The 24,353-nt window shown below is 41.8% G+C and overlaps 1 protein-coding gene across 1 annotated transcript in view; it reads right to left on the bottom strand.

The window, feature by feature from the left end:
- LOC109970431 (titin-like) overlaps nucleotides 1-22,817 on the bottom strand; it is a 206,786-nt gene extending 183,969 nt beyond the window's left edge. The window contains 21 exon segments of the mRNA XM_020617984.1: nucleotides 626-898; nucleotides 1,869-2,135; nucleotides 2,508-2,786; nucleotides 2,879-4,575; nucleotides 5,845-6,013; nucleotides 6,136-6,300; nucleotides 6,389-6,615; nucleotides 6,704-6,945; nucleotides 8,149-8,376; nucleotides 8,652-8,794; nucleotides 8,958-9,100; nucleotides 9,415-9,638; nucleotides 9,866-9,900; nucleotides 10,203-10,461; nucleotides 10,545-10,607; nucleotides 18,959-19,187; nucleotides 19,667-19,875; nucleotides 20,168-20,253; nucleotides 20,632-20,919; nucleotides 21,813-22,016; nucleotides 22,727-22,817. Of these exon segments, the coding sequence (XP_020473640.1) occupies nucleotides 626-898; nucleotides 1,869-2,135; nucleotides 2,508-2,786; nucleotides 2,879-4,575; nucleotides 5,845-6,013; nucleotides 6,136-6,300; nucleotides 6,389-6,615; nucleotides 6,704-6,945; nucleotides 8,149-8,376; nucleotides 8,652-8,794; nucleotides 8,958-9,100; nucleotides 9,415-9,638; nucleotides 9,866-9,900; nucleotides 10,203-10,461; nucleotides 10,545-10,607; nucleotides 18,959-19,187; nucleotides 19,667-19,875; nucleotides 20,168-20,253; nucleotides 20,632-20,919; nucleotides 21,813-22,016; nucleotides 22,727-22,817 (5,521 nt within the window).
- Nucleotides 22,818-24,353: the final 1,536 nt, after the last annotated feature.

The raw sequence follows: 24,353 nt of genomic DNA, 5'->3' as shown, positions 1-24,353 counted from the left end.
ATATTGGTCCCTTTCTCACACACAGGAAGCAGCAGGTGAGGCTGGGGAAACTCCAGGAAGAACCCCCGACCCTACCCCCCCTCACCATACCTGGCAGCACTGTATCAGCAGTAAAGTTTACTGCCGGTTTATACTGCTTATTTTGCACTGTTTGTTGTTGTTAGAAAGAAAGACACTTTTGGCTTTTCCCGTTTAGGGGTCACCACAGCGAATCGTCACACTGACGACTCGCATGTTGACATTTGGCACGTTTTTACACCAGATGCCCTTCTGACACAACCCTGACTCAAACTCAGGCTGCAGCAATGAGAGCGCTGAGCCTTAACCACTAGCCTATCAGGGACAGCTTGCTTGTTGCTTGTTAATACTGCTTATTTTGTTATATTACACAGCCTTATGCTGGTTTACTGTTTACTTGCCCCTTGTATGGGGATATGTACATACACATTGAGAGCCGATGTACCAGAGTCAAATTTCTCGTGCGTCTGACACACCTGGCCAATAAAGCAGATTCTGAGCTCTGAGCCTGACTATGTAAAGCATCTTGAGATTATTTATGGTTATTTGGTGCTATACAAATAAAACTGAACTGAAAAAAAAACTGCATCTATCTGAGGTAACTTACTCTGAATGACCAGCTTTGCAGATGTTGAGATCTCCTGAGCAGGAACAACAAAGGAGTACATTCCTAAGTCGTCCTTGCTGGTGTCTTCAATCAAGAGTTTGTGGACTTGCTTGTCAATAACCATGTGAACACGGTTCGAAGCCACGATGGGCTGCCCATTCTTCATCCAGGTTCCTTCAACATTCTCCTGGGAGAACTTTACCTCTAGCTGAGCAATGTCACCCTCACATACAGTCAGGTCGGTCAGAGGCTGCATGAGGGTCACTGGACGCACTGAAACATCAAGACAACCCTGTTAGGCACTGGATACAACCAAAATAAGAGTTAGACTAATACTCACTAGAGGATATATGAAATGAATGGCTTCAACAACCAACACAATGACAATCCCAAACAATTCTAGAGCCGCTGTTACAAGAAAACTGAAGAAAAGTCCAAAATCTTAGGGGTTCCTCTGGTGAGCAAAACTGTGCTCAGTTAATGTAATGTCTGCCTGTTAGAGTTTAATATTTTTAACTAAAAGCAAAGTTTGGCTAGATATATGAAATGAAACAAAAATCTCCCCTCAGGGGACGATGAACCTCAATACCAATTTTGATTGGACACTGACCACTAGTGTTGGACGGGCAGACTTTGTTCAGCTCCCTTCACAAGCTCTAAACCACGTGTCAAGCTCAAGGCCTGCGGGCTGAATCCAGCCCACTGGATCATTTTATAGACCCTCGGAAGGTTAAAATGCATATGGTTGTCTTAAAATGAAAGTCTATACTAACTGATAACGTATGCTGAGCATAAACTACATCTCCCACAATGCAATTCGATTTCTGGACCTGCAAAGTATTGGCATCCCGCCACTAGTTCGCAGTGTTTTGCCTTCAGCATTTAACCAGCAATTTCCCGACAAGTGGAAATGAAAAATACCCACAATTAATCCCAAAATGTCCAAGAAGAGAAAAGTTGAGTTTGTCTTCTTATTTTCCTTGATGTTATTGTTGAAGAAAAAAATATTTAGAATTGAATTTTTTAAATTTATTTTATTGAGGAAAAAGCTGTTGCTGTCTCTTGAAATTCATATTTCTGGTTAAACCATTGCCAGTTTTAGACTGTTCAATAAATGTTAATCCTGTTTGGCCAGCAACTTAGACTGTGGTTTAATCTTCAGCCCCTTGTGTGATTGAGTTTGACACCCCTGCTCTAAACTGACCACAAGCACAAAATTTACAACTTAAACTCCTTTGCTTACATTTCATCTTCAGCCAGGCGCTTGTCTTGAACTCGCCTACTGTGAAGGTGTATTTTCCCTGGTCCTCCTTCTTGACGTTTTTGACAGACAGGGTGTGTCTTCCACGACGGGAGGACATGACATATTTATTGCTGGGAGAGAGCAGCTTTTCTCTAAAGAACCAGTTGCCTTCAGCATCTTCATGAGACAAAAGACACTCAAACTCTCCAGAAAACGTCTCCGGCACCTCAGTGCTCTCCAGTTGTTTCAAGATCTCCAGCGGGGCTCCTGTATCACATAATACATCAACAGCTCTAGTAAAAAGTCAATCGTACACTTGTTGAAACCTATGTTGACCCATCTTTATTGTTGGCAGTTTAATAGTGATTTTTCTTTTGAGACCACAAACCGTGCAGTGCACATATTAGTCATTATTTAGATAAAGCACTGTATATGTGTTCTTGAAATACTTGGAAATAAAGTTATGCTTATGTATATAAATAGTGTCTTCATTTAAATGTCATATTTCTTGCATAACTAGAAGAAGAATTTCAAGTTTTTAGTTGAAAGATGAAGTTTGTGTTTAATCATTTATATGGCCTGGCCCTCAGAGTGTAAAATAATGTTTGATTATTGTCCTCTTGTGTGTAGCTAACTCACCTTCAACACTGAGCCTTGCAGTAGTCCTGACATCATCGCCTACAACTACACAGGTATATTCTGCATCATCCTTCATTTCAATCATCAGCACGGACAGGAAGTGAACCTTTCTGTCTGAGTGCATCCTGTATTTGTCTCCAGAGAAAATCTCCACATTATCCTTTAGCCATTTGACCTTAATAAAAGGCTCATTGGTCTCACACTCAAAGGTAGCCATGGTGTCCTTCTCCTTGGCACTGATGTCCTCCAGTTGTTGTGTGAAGGAGATGACTTGCTTTGCTGCAAAAACAGCAACAAAAAACTTCATCAGAAAATATGCAACGTGAATGCAGAACTACAGGTAAAGGATACAAACTTCTAAACTGTGTTACCTTGCACCAGCAGGAAAGCATGGCTTGAAGTCTCTCCAGCAGTGTTTGAAGCTTTAACCATGATGCTAGCAGAATCCTCTGCTCTGACATTTCTAATTACCAGTTCACACACATGGTCCTCAGGCCAGTACCAGTAAATACGATCAGACTTCTCCAGCTGAACACCATTCGTGAACCACTGGCACTCAGGTTCTGGTCTACCAACAACTCTGACTCTGAACTTGACTTCGTCACCCTGTGCGACTGTCTGGCTGGTGATACGCTCCAGGATCTTAGGAGCTTCCATGCTGACTGAGAGCTTGACCCTCTCTGGTTTCAGAGGTGTAACAGTAATCTTGCCGCGCTCCTCCTCCTTCTTCTTCTCAGCCTCCTCCTTCTCCTTGACATGGTGAAGCAGCTCATCCTTTGTCTTCCTCAGCAGATCCTCATAGGACTCATCCCTCTTACGTGACTTGAGCTCCACAGCAGTGATGGACTCGTAATAGCCTTCCTCAGTCCTGCGCTTGAATTTGCTCCTCAGCTCCTCTGACTCCTCCGTGGTTTTCTCATGGACGATTCTCTGGGCCTTCTTGAGTTTGACCACCTCTTTCAGCTGAGAGTCCTCTGCAGGCTTCTCAGCCTTCACCACCTCAAATGGTACTTTTCCAAGTTCAGGTGAAGGCTCGGCTGCCTTAGCCTCAGGGGCACGACGCAAATGAGTTCTGAAGTCCTCTTTCTGCTGTATCTCCAGTTTCACAGTGTGCTCAGCTGAGCCTAGGTTGTTGTCTGCCACCACTCTGACCTCTCCTGTATCATAAGTTTTGATTTCAGTGATCTCTAAATAATTAATTCCATCATTCCGAAGTCTGTACCTCTTGCTTTTGCGGATAAGTTGTCCGTTGAGGTACCAGTTAACCTTAGGTGTGGGATAACCAGTCACTCTGCAGCGGAATCGAGCTGTGTCACCCTCTGTAACTCTGACTGGTTCAGGAAGGAGGACTATTTCAGGTTTCATTTTCTCTTTTTCATCTTCAGCGCTGATTCCAGCAGGTCCCCCCTCATGAGCCACACGTTCGATCTCATCAATTCTGTGTGCACCCTTCCTGCCCTCAGGAAGCTGAGATTCCTCAACAAGGCCTTTCTCATCCTTGACAATCAGGGTGGCTGAGGTCTGGTCAATTCCAAACTTGTTTACGGCTCTGCAAGTGATGATGCCACTGTCTCTAGCATAAGCTACTTCATAGTCAAGGCTGCAGAAGCCAAATTCACTGACCATGCGCAACCTGTTTGCAGCTTCCAGAGGTTTACTGTCATGGAGCCACTCCACTACCATGGTGGGGTCGCCAATAGGAGTCAGTCTGCACTCAAAATGAGCTGGGCCAAAGCGTTTCATTCTGATAGAAGTCAGCTTCTTCTTGAACACTGGTTTTTGCTGCTTCTCTTTGTCATAAAGGTCGCCCTCCTCCCACTGCTCTTGACCATATCGCTGATGAAGAGGCTCCAACTCAGGACCTGCAATCTCCTTGGCCTTATAAGTCCCTTTGGGAATAATGAGCTTCCTCTCTGGCTCAGGTTCAACAGAGTCCACTTCAACATTGACTCTACAGCGAGTGGTGTCTCTACCAGCCTTGTTAATGGCTGTAGCTGTGTACCAGGCACTGTCTGAGCCAGCTGCTGACGGAATCTGGAATTTGCCCTCTCCTCCGGTTCCTTCAATTCTGGAACATTGATTTGTCATATTAGAACAGTTTAAACATTTTTTTGTTTTTTGTTTTTTGCTAGAATTAAAAAATACAGTTGCTTTGAGCACTTTTGCTATGCTTAACACAAACAATGCAGTTCATATAAAAATGTAGTCCTCCACATCCATCTCATGAGGTTATGTTATCCAGCCAACGCAAAATTTAGAAGTACCAAAGTTACTGGTAAAAAAAAAAAAAAAAAAAGTGAAACATCTAGCAAGCCAAAGTGGCAAATATTTTTGTTGGACCTAATCTGGGTTATTTTGCATCCTTTCTTGTTTCTAAACTAAACAAGAACACTCAGAGCGCATATACAGTATATATCATACCTTAACATTTCAGGGTTCTATCTACATTATAGACCAAGCTATGACAGAAATTATGCATTAAGAGGGCACGCACCAATCGCTGCTTACAGCAGCCGCTCTGACTGACTACTGAGTTTTTTCATTTTTATTCTCCTTTTTGTATTTTCTGTATTACTTTTTGCTGTTTGTTTGTTTGCGCTACGGCCACTAAACTGCAGAGATTGCCTGGTCTCCTGTTTCTACTTTTTGCTGTTCATGGCCATGCTGGATCCCGCACAGAGCCGTGGCACCTATTGTTTATGTGAAAAACCAGCCGTCAACACTTGGCAACACAGTGGTACATCACATGCAAAGCCCAACGTTCCCAGCAAGCAAAGGAGGAGGATACGTGGGAGATGGACAGGAGATCTACGCAGGGCCAGTATGAAACGGTACAGACCAGTTCTACCCTCCATCATCATGGGAAATTTGCAATATCTCCCCTGTAAAACGGATGAGCTGGCAGCGCTGACCCAACATCAGGAGGAGTACCGGGACAGCAGCATCATGCGGTTTACAGAGTTATGGCAGGGGCTTAGTGGCACTCCACAACGAGCACGCGGCGGGCCTTCTCGCCTGCAGTGCTAACGTCAATTCTTAGCATTCACCAAATTAGCTTGCACATTTTTAATTTGAGGCTTGGTTTTATTTTTTCAAGTAAACTTTTTAGATTTGAGGCATTTTTTTCCAGATGAGCTTTACTCAAATTTAAGTAATTTCTTAATTTTGAAGGTGAGCATTTTTAAAAATCAGTATCTGCATTACTTTTTCTCATGGGCGATAACAATTTCGATATTGCACCTACCATAACTGTACCTTTATATAAACACAAAAGAACTCAAATGGTGCTGCAGGTTTTCTTTATAAATACTGTTAATACAGATAACATTAAACATACCTGATGTGTGGGTACTTGTGTGGAGTGACAATGTCACTGTTTTTCAACCAGACAATGTCAGGCAGGGGGTTTCCAATGGCTCTGACAGCCAGCTCAACCAGAGTGCCCTGCTTTACACTGATGTTCTTCAGCTTCTCGATAAACTGGGGTCGCACCAAGGATTCTTTAGCTGAAAATTCAAGAAAAGAAATTGCCAAGAAACTTTAAAGTAATCCAATATTCACATCTATTCTCTTCTAAAAAGAAAGATTCAACAGAATTCACAGAATCTCCAATGTGATGCAGACTTACCGTCAACATTAAGATTTACAAAGACAGAGGTCCGCCCAGCTCTGTTCTGAGCGACAACTGTCCACTCTCCAGAGTCTTGTGGCAGGACTGGGACGATGATCAGGGACTGGGTACCGTCCTCTTTAATTACTATCTTGTGGGTGTAGTCACTAACCACTTGTTGTCCTGGGAAAAGGATCAACGGTTTTACAAAAGGCAGAAGCTACAGATACAAGTTGCATTTCTAGAATTTGTTGAAGCTTGTTTTTCTTACCATTGTGGAACCAGTATGTGTCGGGCATAGGTCTGCCAACAACCTTCAAGTCGAACCTGGCAGTTTGTCCCTCAGAGCATTTTACTGAGGAAGGCTTCATGACAAACACAGGCTTGTAGACCAGCTGAGCCTCGTCGGTCTCATCAAGCCTGCGGGCAGGAGAGCGTCCAGGAGAACGGCTGGGAGACCGGGAAGGTGAGCGGCTTAGAGAACGTGGAGATGTGGACCTGAGAAAGTATTACTCATCATTAAAAACCAAGTGTTCACAATTCTAAACTTCATGAGTAGTTATGGGACCTTTGAGTGAAACATTACCTGATTCTCGGCACTGCTGGCTGTGGTAGGTATCTCTGAGGTGCCACAGGTTCAGACGGTTCCACATAAAGCTTCCCAGAGCAGACGGCATTTCCCTTCATGTTGGTGGCAAAGGCGGTGTACACGGCCTCATCCTCTGGCATAACTATGGGCAAACGAAGACTGGCCCGTCCATCCTGAAGAACCTCCATCAGATAATGGTCGCTGGGCCTTATACGCTGGCCATCTTTGAACCAAGCAATCTAGTAAAAGACAAAATGTACTTAAAGCTACAATATGTAACTTAAGGTAGCACCAGCATGAAACTCCAAATCAGTCCGCTCTGCCCAGCGCTCCCTCTCCCTGCTCCACTCTGCTCTACTACAACCTGCTACGCTCTTCAGATATTTGTCATCATGAAATTATAATAAATGAGAATGCAAGAAAACTTACTGATCAAGTGAAATAACTGAAAATCTCTGATTGGTTAGAGAGATCAATCCCACTTAGAACCTTTTAGAAGCTAAAAGAGGGCCGTAGGGATGATGTATTTTTGTAGGCCAGCCCAGAAGTTAGCGTCTCCCTGGTTCCCTCTACAAGAAGCCAGTGGGACCCAAACCCAAAGGCCTTTGAACTATTGCAGAAATAAGTCCTCTAACAAACAGTAGTTTATGATACTTACACAGTTTATTCATCAAGATAATCATTAAAAATCTACACTTTTATTATTTCTGAAGCCTAAATACAGTCACCAGAAATAAAAAGCTATTGTTAGGCTATAAACAAACTCCACCACAGCCCTGTTACTTCAGTGTCACAACCACAGCTTCCAACTTGTAATTTGATTTAGTAATCTTACTTTTACAAAATCCTTCCCTCTTAGTGGGATCTGATCTAGCTAGTGATTGTGGCTGCATCTGTCAGTCAGAACAGTTTGCAAGTGTGTGACTATAAACACAACGAGGTTGTAAAGGCGGACTAGTGAGCAGATTAGTCTCCACGTTGGGTGGGATGATATTTAATGTCCCCGACAACATCTGCAGTCTCATTGAGACACTTGTTAGCAGCCACCTTTGTAAAGATGTAAAAGCATTAGAAATCACCAGTGGGGTATTTACTGGTACATGTTATGTTGTAGAACAAAATGTGGAAAATGCATCAGCCTTGTGTGAAGCACATACCTTATTTCAGGTGTCTAACAAAAAACCCATTAAAAAAAGCCACAGACTTCAGGGTGAGGGAACAGTAAGTGCAAAAATGCTGACTCAGTTAAGGGTTTTTGGACTCACTATCACAACAATCTACATATATCTGTGAACTGCTGTTCAATGAGTCTGTGTCACAGGAGGCTGCGACAGCACCTCTCCACATTAAGACAAGTTCTGGAGCAGATTTCTGTGACACAAATATTTGAAAAAGTTACATACTGTAGCTTTCAGGGAAACCTATTCCTTACAATTCAGTACCTTGGGGAGTGGCGTTCCAGCCATCTTGCAATGGAAAGTGACGCCCATCCCCTCCATGATCTTGTAGTTTTTGATGGGGGTTTTGAAGGCTGGCTGCATGGCCTCAGAGGGGGCGACAGTCACCATCAACTCTCCATCCTCTGTCACTATCTCTCTGTAGCTTATCTTCATGATATGGAACTCGATCTCCTGGATGATCCTCAGATCGAGGGCAGAAAGATGAAATTCCTGCAGATGCAAATATAAATCACTGGGGGGGTGGGGGTGGGGGATGTGCATTTTACTTGGTGTATTTTATTTATATATTTTTTATTGGTTTTTAGTATGGATTTATCTATCTGGTGGTCTTTATGTTCCTATATTGTTTTATTTCTTTATTGATATTATTTATTCTGGTTTTTACATTGCCCTTGTAAAGTACTTTGGTCGCTCAGACGTTGCCTTTAGTGCTATATAAATAAATTTTGATTGATTGATTGAACTGTGAGTAATGGTGTCCACACCTGTCCTGAGATAATGGTGGTGGTGGTCTGCTCCATTGCCTTAACAGCAGGGGCAACATCTCCCACTCTGGGCTCCGGCACCACAGCTGACACTTCAGTCTTCAAAGCTGCTTCATGTTTCCACATATAGGTTTCATATTCAGCTGTTAGCAAAATATAGCATTAAATGTTACATGAATTCAGGAAAACTATTTCATTGACTGAACACATCGTGGCATGCTTGAAGACAGCCATCACTTGTCCTCATTGCCCTGCTGTTTTACTCAATTAGGATGGTTGATTTTATTGACAAAAATGTTTACGTACCTTCCTCCAGCAGACTGGCATAGGCCGAGACCTCTCCGAGCTTGTTTCTTGCAAAGACGGAGTATTCTCCGGCATCATCGGGGAAGGCCATGGAAATCTCCAACTTGCACACCCCAGTTTCCGTCTTGTATGTAACTTTGTACCTGAAGAACAGTGGTGAGGAAAGGACATTTTAAAGGCAGGTTGTAATGACTAGGGGGCCCTAGAGGCTGCTGTGTCCTTTATAGAAAGAATATGAACCTATTTTTACTGCTTTGCTAGAAATTTCACGGCTTCTGACAGTCACTGAAAATTCTGGCATGAATTTTGTTTTATACTGTTAGTCTATAAAATGTCAAGTTGTGAACAACTAGACATTTGAATCTCATGTCAGTGTTCACCTTTGATGCACATTGTAGGGGGAAAAAGATGATGGATCACCTGCAGCAAAGGAAGATGTACTCTATGCAGTACATACCTGTATCCAGTAGTAAGTGGTATGCCGTTCTTCTTCCAGATGATGTGTGGTTTGGGGCTGCCGCCAATTTGGCATTCAAACACAACACTTCCTCCCTCCACCAGCTTCTGAACGCTGGGTGTCCTGATGAAGAAGGGAGCAGTGGCAGCAGTATCTGACTCAGCCATGCTCACCCAAGACAAGGTCTCTTCTTTGGGCTCTTCAGTTACTCTGGAAATACAAATCTCTTCTCAGGATTACCAGGACCAAGCTGTACTACTAGTTATCTATAAGCCTAACAATTTAAACATAAACAAGTTGAAGAATCCCTTCTTGAGTTACTTTTTGATCGGTGTTGACAAGGTAAACTGTATTGACATTTATAAACTATATACTGATTCATATTACAAACCTTTAAAAAACTACAATCAACTCACAGTTTCTGAGCAGTTTCAACATGTCCTGTGAAGACAGCGATCTCCTCTCTGCTCTCGATGTCCTCGGACACTAAAGAGAAAGATTTAGTCTCAAGCAGCAGACACTATGCAAGACTTAGACTGTTTTTTGCTACACCTTGTGATTAGAAGATGGAATAAGCAGCAGAATTAACAGCAGTTAATTACAGAGTGGGCAGGGTTTAGTCAAAGGTCAAATAAAAACTAAAAACAGTAGCAGCACCTTTGCTGAAGGTCTGCAATAAAAACGGTTTCCACAGGCCAGTGAAAATGTCCTGTTTGAGAACTATGGTGCAAAGCAGATGAAGTTTTGTTTAATCATATATTTTCTCCTTTTTTACTGTTCGTACTGACCCTGGACGAGCAGGTAGCAGGAGGTGCTGACAGTTCCCGCCTCGTTAGTAGCGGTGCAGGTGAAGCGTCCGCTGTCTTCAGCAAACGCCTCACGGATAAACAGTTGGGCAAATCCATTGTCATAGCTGATCTGGAAATCTATGGAGCTCTCAATCTTGTAGTCCTCTCTAAACCACATGATGACAGGAGTCGGATGACCACTGATCTGGCACTCCAGGGTCACTGACTCACCCTCCGTCACATTTGTGTTCTTCAAGCCCTGCAAACAAAAAGAAAATGTCTATTTTTCAAAGCATCTTTAATATATTTTATGGTTATAAAGAGAACTTACAGACTACTTACAGACACCAGTGTTGGTGGGACTGCGCCACTACCAGCAGAAGGTACTGTTGCGCCCTCCATCACCTGTAGTAGCCACAGATTTGTTAGCACAAAGCCATCTTGTATAGACACAACAAAGCAAACACACGGAAGAAGAGGTTTTGAACATGCTGTTCACATTCAGTATCTGATGAAGAAAACATGGCATAGCACAGAAAAATGGAGGGGAGGCTGGTTGGGCTCAAGAGGGAGAATGAGGTTGTTCAATTATTTGTTAGAGGGATTTCACAGAAATCAAGAACATTGAACTCCTAAAAACCTACAGGTATAGAAGTGACCCCTTAATGCTTCCAGTGTTCATTATATTCCACAATGTAAAAACATATCGTTATTTAGCTGTTCTTTAGCCTAATTGGTAGAGGGATAAAAATGTAAAGATCTGGTGATTCTATTATCAAAATCAAAAGGGACTCTCTGGGGAGTAGAAAAAATGTTGCTTCATAGATTTGCTATTTCTTGTATAAATATTTTTGACAGTTAGTGGCACGATAATAAAATCAGAGGGATCATTAAAATGTTAGGAAGCATCAGTTGGGTACCACAAAGCCAGTAAATGTCTTGATATTCTGGACAGTAGTTGCTGAGATATCTTGCTGTTGACTAACATTTTCAAACGACAGCAACAGATCTGATCTTTTAGTAAACAAACACTATCCGATTTCCTTGTCAGGTTTTCTTGTTCTGGTCAGATCCAGCCCACTAAACCAGATTACAAACCTGGGCTCCCCGCTCCTTTTATATTCTTTCCACGTCCCCCGAACACACCATCCCTGTCTGTAGCTCAATGACAATACGACTCTGATATTTCACAGTGAAGTCTTTGAATGGTGGGGGAAACTGCTCTGGCATCACTCAGGCCTCTGACAATCTACGAGACGGACGTGATGATCTTTATAGCGTTGAAAGAGGATGAGGACAACTCTTTCTGCAGAGCAGCAATAGCCGAGCTGGCAATGAAAACCTGACCGACCCAAAGAGGAGGAACAACCGCACCATGTTTTGGTTTGTGTTAAACCACATCATAGAGAAGGCTTTATACAGCACATTAGCTTTATTAAGGCTACAACAAATTAAAATAAACCGGATTAATAGGTTATGTTTATTGAATAAGAGAGTGAAGAAAAACAAGGTTAAAGGTGGATTCATCTGGTTATTTTATAAACATTTTCTCACTTCTTCACTATAGTTCAGAGGTTTGCATTTCAGGCAAGCAGCAGTAACCAAGTGTCTGTTTACTGAACCCTTCTTTCAAACAACAATAGTCCAGTGATATCTTAGTTTAGCTTTATTTTCCCATGATGAATCAATGTTCACTGAGCTGTAGTCAGAAAGGTACCCTGTATATAGAGTTTGGTGCAGTCAGTTTTGGTTTAGCTTTTCTTAAACCAAAGACACAAGCTAAGGTGTAAGGAATGGATTAAACTGTGTCTGTCTTCTTAACTTAAGATGCTAATGTTAGCACATCTGGCTAACTACCTACAGCAGCAACCTAGCATTACTTCCAAGGTCAGGAGAGAAGCATTAGTGGTTCTGTCCTCATCTTTATTTAGCTTGGGCAGGTTTACACTCCAACAGGCACAACCAAATTTGAGAGTCCTTTTACAAGGTTCTTGCTCAAAATGGGACACCCAAGGACACCTGGCAATAGAACTTTGGAGTCAGAGTCAGCTAAGTGGACAGCTAGCTGTTAGTTACAGTAGTTGGCATACAAAACTGGTGGTCATGGGGTAGAAATGAAAAGCTCAGTGAAAACAGCTTTTCATAAATGACTGAAAGTTGATGAAACATCTGTCAAAGTTATTACTATAAACTGTGTAAATAACAGTCTAGAATGTAAAGACTAACATGTTAGTGACAGTAGCTTGGGGCTGGGCTTAGGAAAAGGCCAGTTACATGTAGAATTACTGACAAAAGTATGGCATCTGATGTTATCGCATTAAATCTGAATTTAGATGCAACTTTGTTTTAAGTCTCCATCTACACAGGTTATTTTATACTGCTTGCATGAAGCTGCCTCTTCTTACCTCAGAGCTAGGCTCAGGTGTTGGGACAGAAGCTTTAGAAACTGTAAAGTGTGGAACTGGAGATGGGGTGAGGCCAGTGTCCACATGGGAGGATATTTCTGTCACTCCCTGAATCTAGAGTAACCAACAGAGTTCACAGTAGCATTACTATATTGGCTAATGAGGAATTATCTCAAAGCACTGGCAAATAATTTTATTTTCCAAAAATGTCAATCATAACAGGATAATCTTGTTTTATAATTATTTTAGGTGATTAATCATTGACAACATATCAGTATTATTTCTACATAATCATCTGAGGGTTATCTATATTTGGATGTTTGAGACCTGTCTTTACATTCTTATTCTTGATATATAATTACTAGGGCATACATATTGTCTTTTAATTGTGCAATATTTTAAAAGCTATTGAGTGTGTAAACTCTGCTGTGTACAATCAAAGGAATATTCTATCAAAGAAACAATGTCAAAACAGCACCAGCATTACAGATCTTATGCATACTCTTTTTCCACCTAACAATGAGTCAAAAGCACTAATGAAGATTTAGGTATTACTTTATTACTATCAATACATTAATAAGCATAACAGATAGTGGAACTGATGGGACTGTGGTGACCAACTTAAAAAAGTGTCTGATATTTCAATAAATCTCAAAATTCTGTGAAAAGTGACAAATTGTTTGCCAGTGTAGTGAAATAACATTCTTATATACAACACCACCCACAGAGTAAATCTGATTTTTTGGCCAATTATCTGGATGATTCTGTTGTTTCTCTGGTTCAAGGCCTATCTAACCTGATGCAGTGGCAGGGCTGGTTCAGGTGTAAGCTGCTGAGCAGTGGTAAGCATTTGGCCAGCCTGCGCTCTTGCTGTTGTCCAGCTGGCTCGATACTGTTGACCGCCAGCCACGGTGGCCTCTACAGCCTCGGTGTCTTCTTCAGCTCCACCGCCCTTTACATGCACTGGCTGACGGACACGAGCGAGGTCCACAGCAGCCATCACTGTGGCCACTGCCCCAGCTCGTTTCCCTCCCTCAGCCTGAAGATACAACCAGTAACACAGAGATCTCAGGATATCCATGGAAAGGTGGGGGTAATAGGGATTCATCTTAATTTTGTTTTTGCAGTAAGCTCCCTCAAAGCATTAATTTGCGCATTTAAAATTATTGTGTGACTCCCTGAGTTTAATAGCATTAGCTAGCTAGCTGCAGGTAATCAAATCTGGGGGAGTTATCATTTCAGCTGACAAAATTATATCATTTCCAACATCTTTAGATGGATACCATTTTTATGCCCATATGTTAAGCGCAGAGGTGTAGTTGGTTTGGTTAGTTTAGCTTAGCATAAAGACGGATGGGGAAACATCTTGCCTGACTATCCAAAATGCAAAAAATACACCTAGCAACAGCTGTGAAGCTCAATAATCAATGTTATAACTTGATTGTTTAACATCTAAAAATGATGTGTAAAAACCACAATTTGTTGATACCCTACCCCTGTTTCTGGTCGCTTTGCTAAGCTAGGTTAACCATATCACATGACTCCTGGAGTCCAGCGGACTGGATATTCCAAAGACAAAGTTTAATGACATTAAGGGCATAAATGACTAGAATGAGGGAAGAGAATACATTTCCTGAGACCAAAACTGTGTGAGTTAAACGTTAAAGGCATGAATTACTGGATGAAGCATTTTGCCCTTTTCACAGTGACGTCAGCTAATATGGCGATTCTGGGCGTAGGGTGTATCACTGTTTCCGGTTCAGTGGTGCACGGGGGCAAATGAATTTAGAGCAAAGCTGCAGTCAAACATTTCCCTGATACTGTAAAACAAAACAAACAAACAAACAAACAAACAAAAAAAACACTAGCACGCACTAGAATAATATTTACAATGTTGTAAATCACATTCATCCGTAATAATATTACTTTAATTTTTCTTACTGCCACGGATCATTGGTGAATGGAGCCCTCTCATAGCTAGCAAGTGACATTAGCAGTTACGGTGTGCAGGAGCCACAGGGATACAATGTCTGTTGAAAATATCAGCTTGTACCAATATGTTAAAAACCCAATGAGCCTTTTAACTATATACACTGTAGCTGATGTACCAGAGTCAAATTCCTCGTGTGTGTTCTTATTCTGATTCTTGGTGAAGGGACAGATGAGCTGTTGTCATTTCACTGACCTCACTCATAAAACATCTTTAAGCTTGACGTTCATCTTACAAACACTTTAACTGTTACGTTATTCACAGGAACATTCTTAAGACTCTGCTCTATAAAATACTAACATTACTAAAAGGATGGGGGGACTGTAGTGGTGAAAAAATAAACCCTATTCCAGAGGAAATATGTAATGGAACAGTATGTAGCTCAATATAGACCTTATTTGGTACTAGCTCGTGTAAGGGAGAGCTGAGTGATTATGGGTTTATTAAGTTCATGTGAGGTGGACAATGGGCTTATGTAAGTGGTTATATAATTAATACTTAGAATCCTAGTTAAGGCCTAGTATGGTCAGAGATGAACCCTCTGCGCCAGAAGATTGGGAGTCAACCTTCCTGTCTTCCTGGAATGGAGTGAGAAGGGGGGTCGCAGAGACGTCAAGGGGGACAGAGTCCAGCTGTTGAGAAGTAGCTAGTGGCTGAGCTGAAAAAGAGAAGTGAGCCTGAGGGAGCCAGGGATAGAGAGGAGATGACCATGCTGCAGTAAACGGTGGACGAGGTACCTTTTAGAGACCCAGCCGGCTGGGGAGAAGAAGACTGACTGGGGCTGACTGACCCAGGACTGGTAACAAAGGACCTGACCTGACTGACTGGTGCTCCGACCAATTTAGGCTTTATCTATTTCATTGCAGGAGGAGAGTCTCTGTCCTCTGTTCTCTGTTCCCTAACTATAAGATTATCTGTTTAAATACTACTCTACTCAGAATAATTGTAATATTAAATGATCCTTTAAATTGTAATGGTTTGTCTGAATTAATTTAGTTGGTATCTCACTCTTGCCACGACATTCACATCTTATTTGCTACATTGTGTATCCCCATAAGCAAAGATAGCTTTAGCATAAATTTGAAAGTTTGGAAAATTACCCCTTAGAAACCTTCAAATGGGTAGCATCCAGTAAAAATAAATAATTTAGGGCTTTTGTCGAGTTTGGACTGAGATGCCAGTTGTTACTTTTACAGATCTGCCCCTCCAAATTGAAGCTGGGAGTCCTCCGGTGTTTATGCTAACTTTATCTTAGCTACCCTTAGCAAGCCTGGCCATGGTGGTTGTGAAGAGAAGAGGGAGAACTCCTCAAACTGGGACTTCATTCTGCCTTGCCTCAGCAAATATAACATTTGTCCTATTATACTTTGTATACTGCACTGCCAAGCATATTACACACAAGGAATTTGTTTCCAGTACAGAACAGAGGCAGCCATCTGTGGTGCCAACTCTCTATGGCTCTAACCATCAGGGAAACTTTAGAGTTCAGTGTCTTGCCCAAGGACACTTCGACATGTGGACTGCAGGCACCGAGATTTGAACCTCTGACCATCTGGCTGGGAGATGACTGCTCTACCCACTGAACCACATTCCCCCATAAAAAGCTAACCCTCATTCCAAGAGTTCCCTGTTCTCATCTATCTAAGGTAGGCAGGTAGGATTAAGGGCCTTGCCTAAGTACCCAGGCTGGATATCAACTGCACCCTGACCAGGGTTTAAACCCCTGACCTTCCCTACCAAAGTCAGAGGTGTTAGGCACTGAGCTATCCAGTCAATATGCCCAGAAGTTTTGTTTTGCCAACTACTATAAATTTTTCCACCCTTAGTAGCATGCACACCACTTCCCATGTCACAATCATATTGATCGTAAGCTCTTAAAGGTAAAGCCTGACCAGTTACACTGTGAAAAAATGTCCATAATCCGTTAAACATCATCCATTAATGTCTGTGGCAGATGTTTTAGACTATATGGACTCAATGATTTCGCTGCCCAGTGGAAATGAGAAAACACCCATCGGAGGAACAATGGCTTGGCTGCTGTGTGAAGTCACGCGAAAAGGGCCCATAGTAGTCCTTATAATTAGGCATGAAAATGTTGTGGAAAGGATACTAATGTACATGTAAATGTACTCATGTAAATGTTTCAGCTTACCAGTGCGAACAACACATGCTCTTCTGTTTCACATGCAGTGAATAAAATGCTGAAATCAGCTCAAAGAAAATCAACATGAACAGAAGAAAACTTGCTGTAGATGTAGTGAAGTGACAATCACATTTGTGCTAATAAAATGCAAAAAAAGAGGTGGTGAAAGTGCTCAAAAAAGATGATGGAGCAAACGTGGGGCATCCACTCGTGACAGGCAAAGAGATACCTGCTCCTCACGCCGGTGGATCGTAGGGTAGACATCATGGCTAAGATCATGCTCCAGTGAATTATTATCTGAGTCAGGCTCTTCATCAGACAAACTGAGCGAAACGTCTCGATCACAAAATATGAACGTTTCTTTCTTTGTATCAGGGTGTTGTTGTTCTCCCTCTGAAACAGGTGATGAGTCTTTGTGGTGAAAAACAAATGAGAGATCTTGACACATGTATGATGGACTAAAAGACATCTCGTCCATTGCCTCATTGTCATTTATGTCATCTGATGGAACATGACTATCAAAAGCCTCATGCTCCTCTTTGACAGATGGAATCTCATCTTGGTCATCAGAACTTTCACAGTCACCCGTCTGCCTTGTGTTTAACTCATCATCATACCAGTCTCTGTCTGAATGATGGAAGTTGTGGTCACATGTAGTTTCCTCTTCATTCATCATGTTGTCCCATCCTTCGGCCTTCTCGGTAAAACCCCCATCATCTGGCATTTTTGATGATTTTGACTCCACTTCATCACTTTCAGGCTGATAACCACATTGAAAAGATTAACTCTGCTGGTCATACTGCTAAGTGTCAATGAAGTGAAGAGTATTTAAGAGATTTGTACACATGGAGAAAAAAGAGGCACAGGAATGTTAGTGTTTGACATGCTACTGATGAAAATAACAACATGGTTATTAAAATGAGAACAATGGAAGAGTTACAAAATACTGGACTGTAAAAAGGATGATTGGGAGGACGTGAAGGTGAGATTCACTCTCTTTCAGCCCTTTGAACTAGAGGCGTTTTCTGAAATAAGTCATTTAATAATATCAAATATAAATTATTTGTGGAATTTTGAGCACCAAGCGCAGTTAGTGAGAGGTCGGTAGGACACTGCAGTCCTTCTCCACATCTTTTATGGAGATAAATTAACATGAAGCTAATTTCATGTGGCAGATGATCATGGAAGTTGCCCTTACTGATAACATCACAGAACAGTCAGTGCTGAAATGATGGGCTTGCATGTGATGTGTGGTCATCTCTTAAAACTAAAATAAAAAGTGGGCAAAATATTTTTTCTTAGCAAATTTTTTGCTTATAAAACGAAATTCTGCCCTGTTTGATGCAATAATATTTTTGGCAGTTTAATTCTTTTTTATGTTACAATTTCTACATTTTATTTCTCTTCGTCTACAGTATATAATCATTTATACATAGTGTGCACTAATGTGTTTTTGAGAATAAGCGACAATACCACTGGGCTGGAAGTGAAGACAAACAATATAAATAAACAGCAAACAATAAAAAATGGAATATAAATTTCTGGGAAATAAAATTTTCATGAAGATGTGGGTTGAAAAACAATGAAAGTGTCCTTCACGAGTGAAGAGGCAGTGGCATCAAACAACTGCCACATTTGTTATTTTTTTTCTTCTAGCTACTTCACTGCTGTTACCATGAGGACAGGCATGCTTATGGCAGTCGCCACAAAAACACTTTCATTAACACCTTCATCATGTTGCCTCTGAGAACGTTGGTTAGTCATATTTAAAACTGAGAAATCACATTTCTCTTTTTAAGGGTAGGTAAGCCGCACATGAGGGTTTGTGCACAGACGAGACCAAAGCATTATTAATGAAACATACTCAACGTATAAAAAGGAAACAAAATGTTGATCATCCAAATGTTTAGAATTAGTCAAAGTAAAAATTCAACAGTCCCACTATGGAGCAATTTGTTCAGCCCAGTCATAGTGACTGGACTGTGAAGTGGAAATCAGTATCAGAGGACCAGTTTTGAAAATCTTAAACTAAAACTCTGGATATTTTAGACTCAAAAAATCCGCTCTCCATATCTTCATTTTAAAAATGTGTCTGTCTTTGACCTGATCCAACACTGTCCACCCTCCAGGTCTCTCAAATTGCTCCTGAAACTCAATGACCACCGGAAGGTGGGATGGACAAGCCCCCACCCTCCAACCCCAAGCAACCCTCCTTTACCTCTCTGACCCCGGTGACCTGCTGCTCCCATCGCTGCTCCTGGCCTGGCTTGGTGATGGTCCCACTGGTCACACTGGTTATGCTGGTGTAGCCCGCCTCGGACACGTAGTCTTCCTGTTTCCAGGGCGGCAGGACATCGACACCAACGGCCACCTGCTTGTGTATGGTGATGGGGGATTTGACTGGCCTGATGGGGGAGATTGAGAGTCTTGAAGTAGGAGAGGCAGGCCTGGAGACAGGAAGGGAGGTCAGGTTACTGGCTGGCAGAGGGCCAGCCTCAAACAACACCTTCGCCCCACTCACTTATCTGCAGATTTCAGTCTAAAGAAACTCTCAGGCTGACTCTGCTCAACCTTTTGTACAAACATACGTACTGTACAGCTTTAAATAAAACTGTTAGCTTCAAAGGCCCTGAGGTGCAAAAATAATAAAACACAAAACAACAAAAATGTTCTAAAATGCATCTCACTCACTTATCTGCAGATTTCAGTCTAAAGAAACTCTCAGGCTGACTCTGCTCAACCTTTTGTACAAACATACGTACTGTACAGCTTTAAATAAAACTGTTAGCTTCAAAGGCCCTGAGGTGCAAAAATAATAAAACACAAAACAACAAAAATGTTCTAAAATGTGTTTTATAAAATGTTGTAGTTCACTCGCTTCCGTGTTTTGCACCTCAGAGCCACTGTTGGTTTTAAGGTGACCCACCCGACAGGTATAGGTGCCTTCACGTGTCTGACAGGTGACGGCGACTGTTGACGTCCTCCAGTTCCCCTGGTGACCAGCGAGGGCTGGGTTGGGGACTCGGATGTGGGCATAGGAAGGATTCTGGGTGGAGCCTTGTGAGCCAGCTGCTGAGTCAACTCAGCATCCTCCATCTCCATCAAGGCAGTGGCCTGGAAACTGGCCTCCACCGTCTGAAATAAGAAGAAATAAGGTGAAATTAAATGAGATTACACTGGTAAATGATGTTGGATGAAATTTGATTAAATAAGAGAAAAAGGATGATTCAATTAAACTGAATTAGAATGAAATAACATGATGAGAGATGTTAGAGATAAAACACTGATATTACAATGAATAAGAGGACAAGAGAAGATTATGACGAAATAAAAGATTTGATGACAGGAGATGACATACGAGATAAACCTTGTGTACAACATAATATTTCACATTATTTATATTCAACAGCAGGTGAATGTATTGTACCTTGTCCACTCTGGTCTGACCGGTCTGTGAAATCTGAGAGGTTGAAATCACAGTCTTGGTTTTCTTTGCTGGAACAGCTTCTTCACCTGAACACACAAAGTTTAGTTTACTGATGTGGATACAATTTCGACTGCAACAATTATCATCACTGACATGTCCAAAATGAAAATTACACTGGATCAAATCTATTAACATATTTACATACAATATTTTTTAAATAGAGCACCATACATTAATTGTCGAAACATTTATGAAGTGTTTAACTTCAAACTTCATAATTATATTAGTTGTTATATTGTGACTAATTTAAATAGAACCCTCACACCAAAATTTATCAGAAATAAACAACAAAAGGAGCCATTATGTGTTGTCTGCAGGTTAAACAGCCAGCATCTGTCCATCCACTATCTAGTGTGTTTGGGTGAAAAGGAAAAAAACTTTTTATCAAGTTTAAAGGTCCTCACCCCGAACCAGCAGTTCAGCAGAAGACGTGGCCCGTCCACTGCTGTTTGTGGCAGTCACAGAATATGTCCCAGAATCCTCTGGGAAGGCCTCAGCGATCAGCAGACTGTACAGGTCTCCCTCCTGGAGGATCTCGAAGTCGGCCGAGCTCTGGATCTCAGCCCCCTCTCTGAAGAACTTCACCACAGGGGTAGGGATACCTGTAACTTGGATGTCCATCCTCACCTGGCTGCCCTGTCTCACCACAGAGCTCTGCAGTCTTTGAAGGAAGCCGGGGGGCGCCATCTCTGCTGCAGAGGCAGACATCGACAGATTGATACTAAAGATCAAAAACCAGCAGAACTATATTGTGTCTGGTTCCAGGTATCAGCCAGTACTCCCATCATCATCTGGGACCAAGTGGAGAACACTTTCCTGGGTAAGTAGCTACCTGGAGGACAGGTATTGGTAGGGACAAATACTTTTTTTTTTTTTTTTACTTGTGGGTCTCCCAAAACTCCACCTCTGGTCCTACTTGTATTAAAGTCTACCTTTGGTCTCACATGTATTAAAGTGTATCTGTGGTCTCACTGGTGTTAGGCTGCATTCAGACAGAGTTTCAAAAACATAGCCCTCTCCATACACTTCTACTAGGGACTGTGTTCACCACAGCTGGCAACAGCACTGCAGGGGGCTGCGGCAAAGTGACACAGTCCCATGTGGTGAAAAAGTTGGATCTGGTTCAACTTTTGCCACAGGGATGGTAACATCATCAGGCAAAGACTGCCTTAGCCAATCATGAATGGGGGACAGCTGGAACATGGACACCTATGGGAAGAAGACTCTTCCTTAAATGTTGCCATGATCATTCATTGATATCCAGTCTTGAATTTGGGCCCCAGTTACACACCATAAGGTGCCATGCGTTTTTGTTAGTTAGGCTGGTTTGGATGTTAAATAGTGGTTTTTATCTACTAATGCCAACATACCGGTAGCAGAAACTGGTGCTAACACACAGTAGGGTACGTTAGCAGCATGGTCAACCAAACCGTTGACTTGTCACAACGTGGCCGTATCGTACATACCAAAGTGACTCCCCCTATAACCCCTCACCCAGGGGTTGTGTTTTAACATATTCTGTCTGAATGCCTGCTTAAAGTCAACTTGTTGACTCACCTATGTTAAAGTCCACCTGAGGTCTCACCTTTAACGAGGAGTTCAGCAGTGCTCGTGGCTTGTCCAGCGCCGTTGGTGGCTCTGACAGAAAACCTTCCACTGTGTGCGGCGGTCACAGCGGGGATCCTCAGAACAGCGCGGCCGTCGCTGAACGAGATCTGAATGCCGGGCAGAGCGGCAGCAGAAAGAACCTGGCCATCACGGAACCAGCTCACCTCAGGAACTGGAGAACCTTCAGAGGAGACAAGAACCAGACCAGTCTACTGTCAGAGAATGACCTAAAACCTACAGAATATCATTTGACTTTTTTTATTCACGGGTTTCAAAAATAGGAGATCCAGTCTAAACTAAAAGAGGAAAGTGCAAGTAATCTGAGATTGTTTTATTTCATCGATCAGAAAATGATTTTAAAATCTAATGCAGGTAAAAGTCTAAAGTTGTTACAAGATCAGAACATAAAATTAATTAATAAAAAAGGTTAAAATGTCAGATTTCACAAATATGACAGAAAATCCAGAATGTTAATATCGCAGTTAAATTAAACACATTTAAATTTTAGGAAAATCTCAAATAATTAAAGAATAACATTTAATTTTCTCACTCAAAGCTCTCAGATTCAAGTTTGAAATAAAGGTTTTATTCTCAGGATCAAAATCTAAGATTAAAATTAAAATTAAATTTTGAAGACAAAGTTAAAATCTTTATTCACTGAATCAAAACTTTGAGATTAATTTCAAAAGTTTAAATTATAATTTCACTTATTAGTTTTTTCTCTCAAATTCTGTCAGTAATGACGAAACTCAGACTAATCATTTTGTTATTCAACTTCAACCCTTAAACTGCGCCTATAAGATTAATCCTCAACTGTTTTTTCAAGTAAAGTTACTTCTAAAAAGAAACAATGAATGTTTTTTAAACAGAAATAAAACATAAGTTTCTTACCACTAACTTGAGCCTCGAACGTGGCGGCACTACCCTCCAGTGCCACAACGTTCTGTAGCGGCTGTATGAATGTTGGCGCCTGTGTTGACATGCTGGTCGGCACCCTGAAACCAAAAACACAAATCAATACAGTGATTAGGTGTTGGTTTAACAACCAGCAGCTTCAAGGCGCTTCACTGAGAGGAAGCGGCCTTTATTCTCAGTCTGAGAGATTCTCTGATCTGTCCTCATTTCCTTTCTTTCCTACTTGAGTCTAGGATATACAGGAGCAGCCTTTAGGAAAGGAAAAAAAGACAAGGTTGTCCCAGAATTCCTCTCTTCAGAAATAGATGCCTGCATCTGTCACAGCTCAGGGGAAGGTTGACAGCCAGACCATGGCATGCCAAAGGATCATGGCACCAGTAGCTGTTGATGCTAGCAGACTTATTGCTGATTTCAAGATGTTTTTTTCTGCCCATCTCAGCAGCAGATCCTAACTTATCTCAGAATGTGGACAGGTTCTCAAAAAAATGATCTTAGTAGATCCTTTACTAGAAAATGCACTCAGGAACAGAGACCAGCTGGCAAAACAGCACACAGGTCAAACACAAAGCCTGAGTGGTTTGTGTTCATGCAGACAGTTAAAGCATTTTTACATCTGCTCCTCATTTAAACCCTTCCACAAGCTCACAGTGAACTCACACTGAAAACTCCATGTCGTCCAATTCCACATCACATAAGTGTGTAGACTGGAAAATTATCTGAGGCCCCAAACTCAATGTGGCTAAATTCACCTTTCATTTGCTCCAGTTCTTCAGGGTCTCCTCCATACAGCAGTATACATTGTGTAAGATACATTAATCAACCTTTGCCATCCATTTCCCATAATGCACCTGGGCAGCATCTTTCTTTACAGCCTACCAGCCTGTAAACAGCCTCACACCTTCAGTTTGCAACACAAGCTGACTTTCCATCCTCCTGTTTGTATACACGTTTCAGGTTGTGCAGTAAAACAAGCCTGAGAAAAATTCCAAATGATCTCAAAATGTTTTGCAAAAAGTTTCCAAATGAGGTGGAAAAGTTGGTGCAGCCATAAAAACAATATACAATGGAAACACATTCGATAAATAAATTTTGAGGTTGATGAACCATGTGACTCAACGTAGAGCAGTGAGGATGCTGCCCCTTCCTCGCATTAATACGTGAAACTAGCAGAAATGATCTTCATCACGTTTTCCATCATTTGAGCCTGACGTGTTGATCACCCTATCTTCTTCTTTTTCATCTACAATGTCTGCTAGATTTAGATGGAAACATCTGTGCAGTGGTCTGATGACATCACAATGATGTCATACAGTTGTTGTCATCAGTAGAGGAACTGCCCAGGACCAGGACCCTGATCTACGTGCACCTGACATACACAAGCACCTCAGCCTTAAGTCTGTCTGTAACAACCTGTGAATGAGCATGAATGAGATCTACAGCTTCAGGTGTTTGTTCAAACCTGTAGTTTCATTTTCCTGGTGGACGACCTTAACTGAACCCAACCTCGACCACAGAGATACCTGAGCCACGAGCAGTCACAGGTGGAGACCCTGGTGGCAAATTTAAATCACCAGGAAGGCAATAAAACAAAGTGTGAATGTCA

Source organism: Monopterus albus, unplaced genomic scaffold (genome assembly GCF_001952655.1).
Source record: "Monopterus albus unplaced genomic scaffold, M_albus_1.0 scaffold198.1, whole genome shotgun sequence".
NCBI classification, from domain to species: domain Eukaryota; kingdom Metazoa; phylum Chordata; class Actinopteri; order Synbranchiformes; family Synbranchidae; genus Monopterus; species Monopterus albus.
Note: the sequence above shows the minus strand (reverse complement) of the source record. Positions and strands in the feature narration are given on the sequence as shown.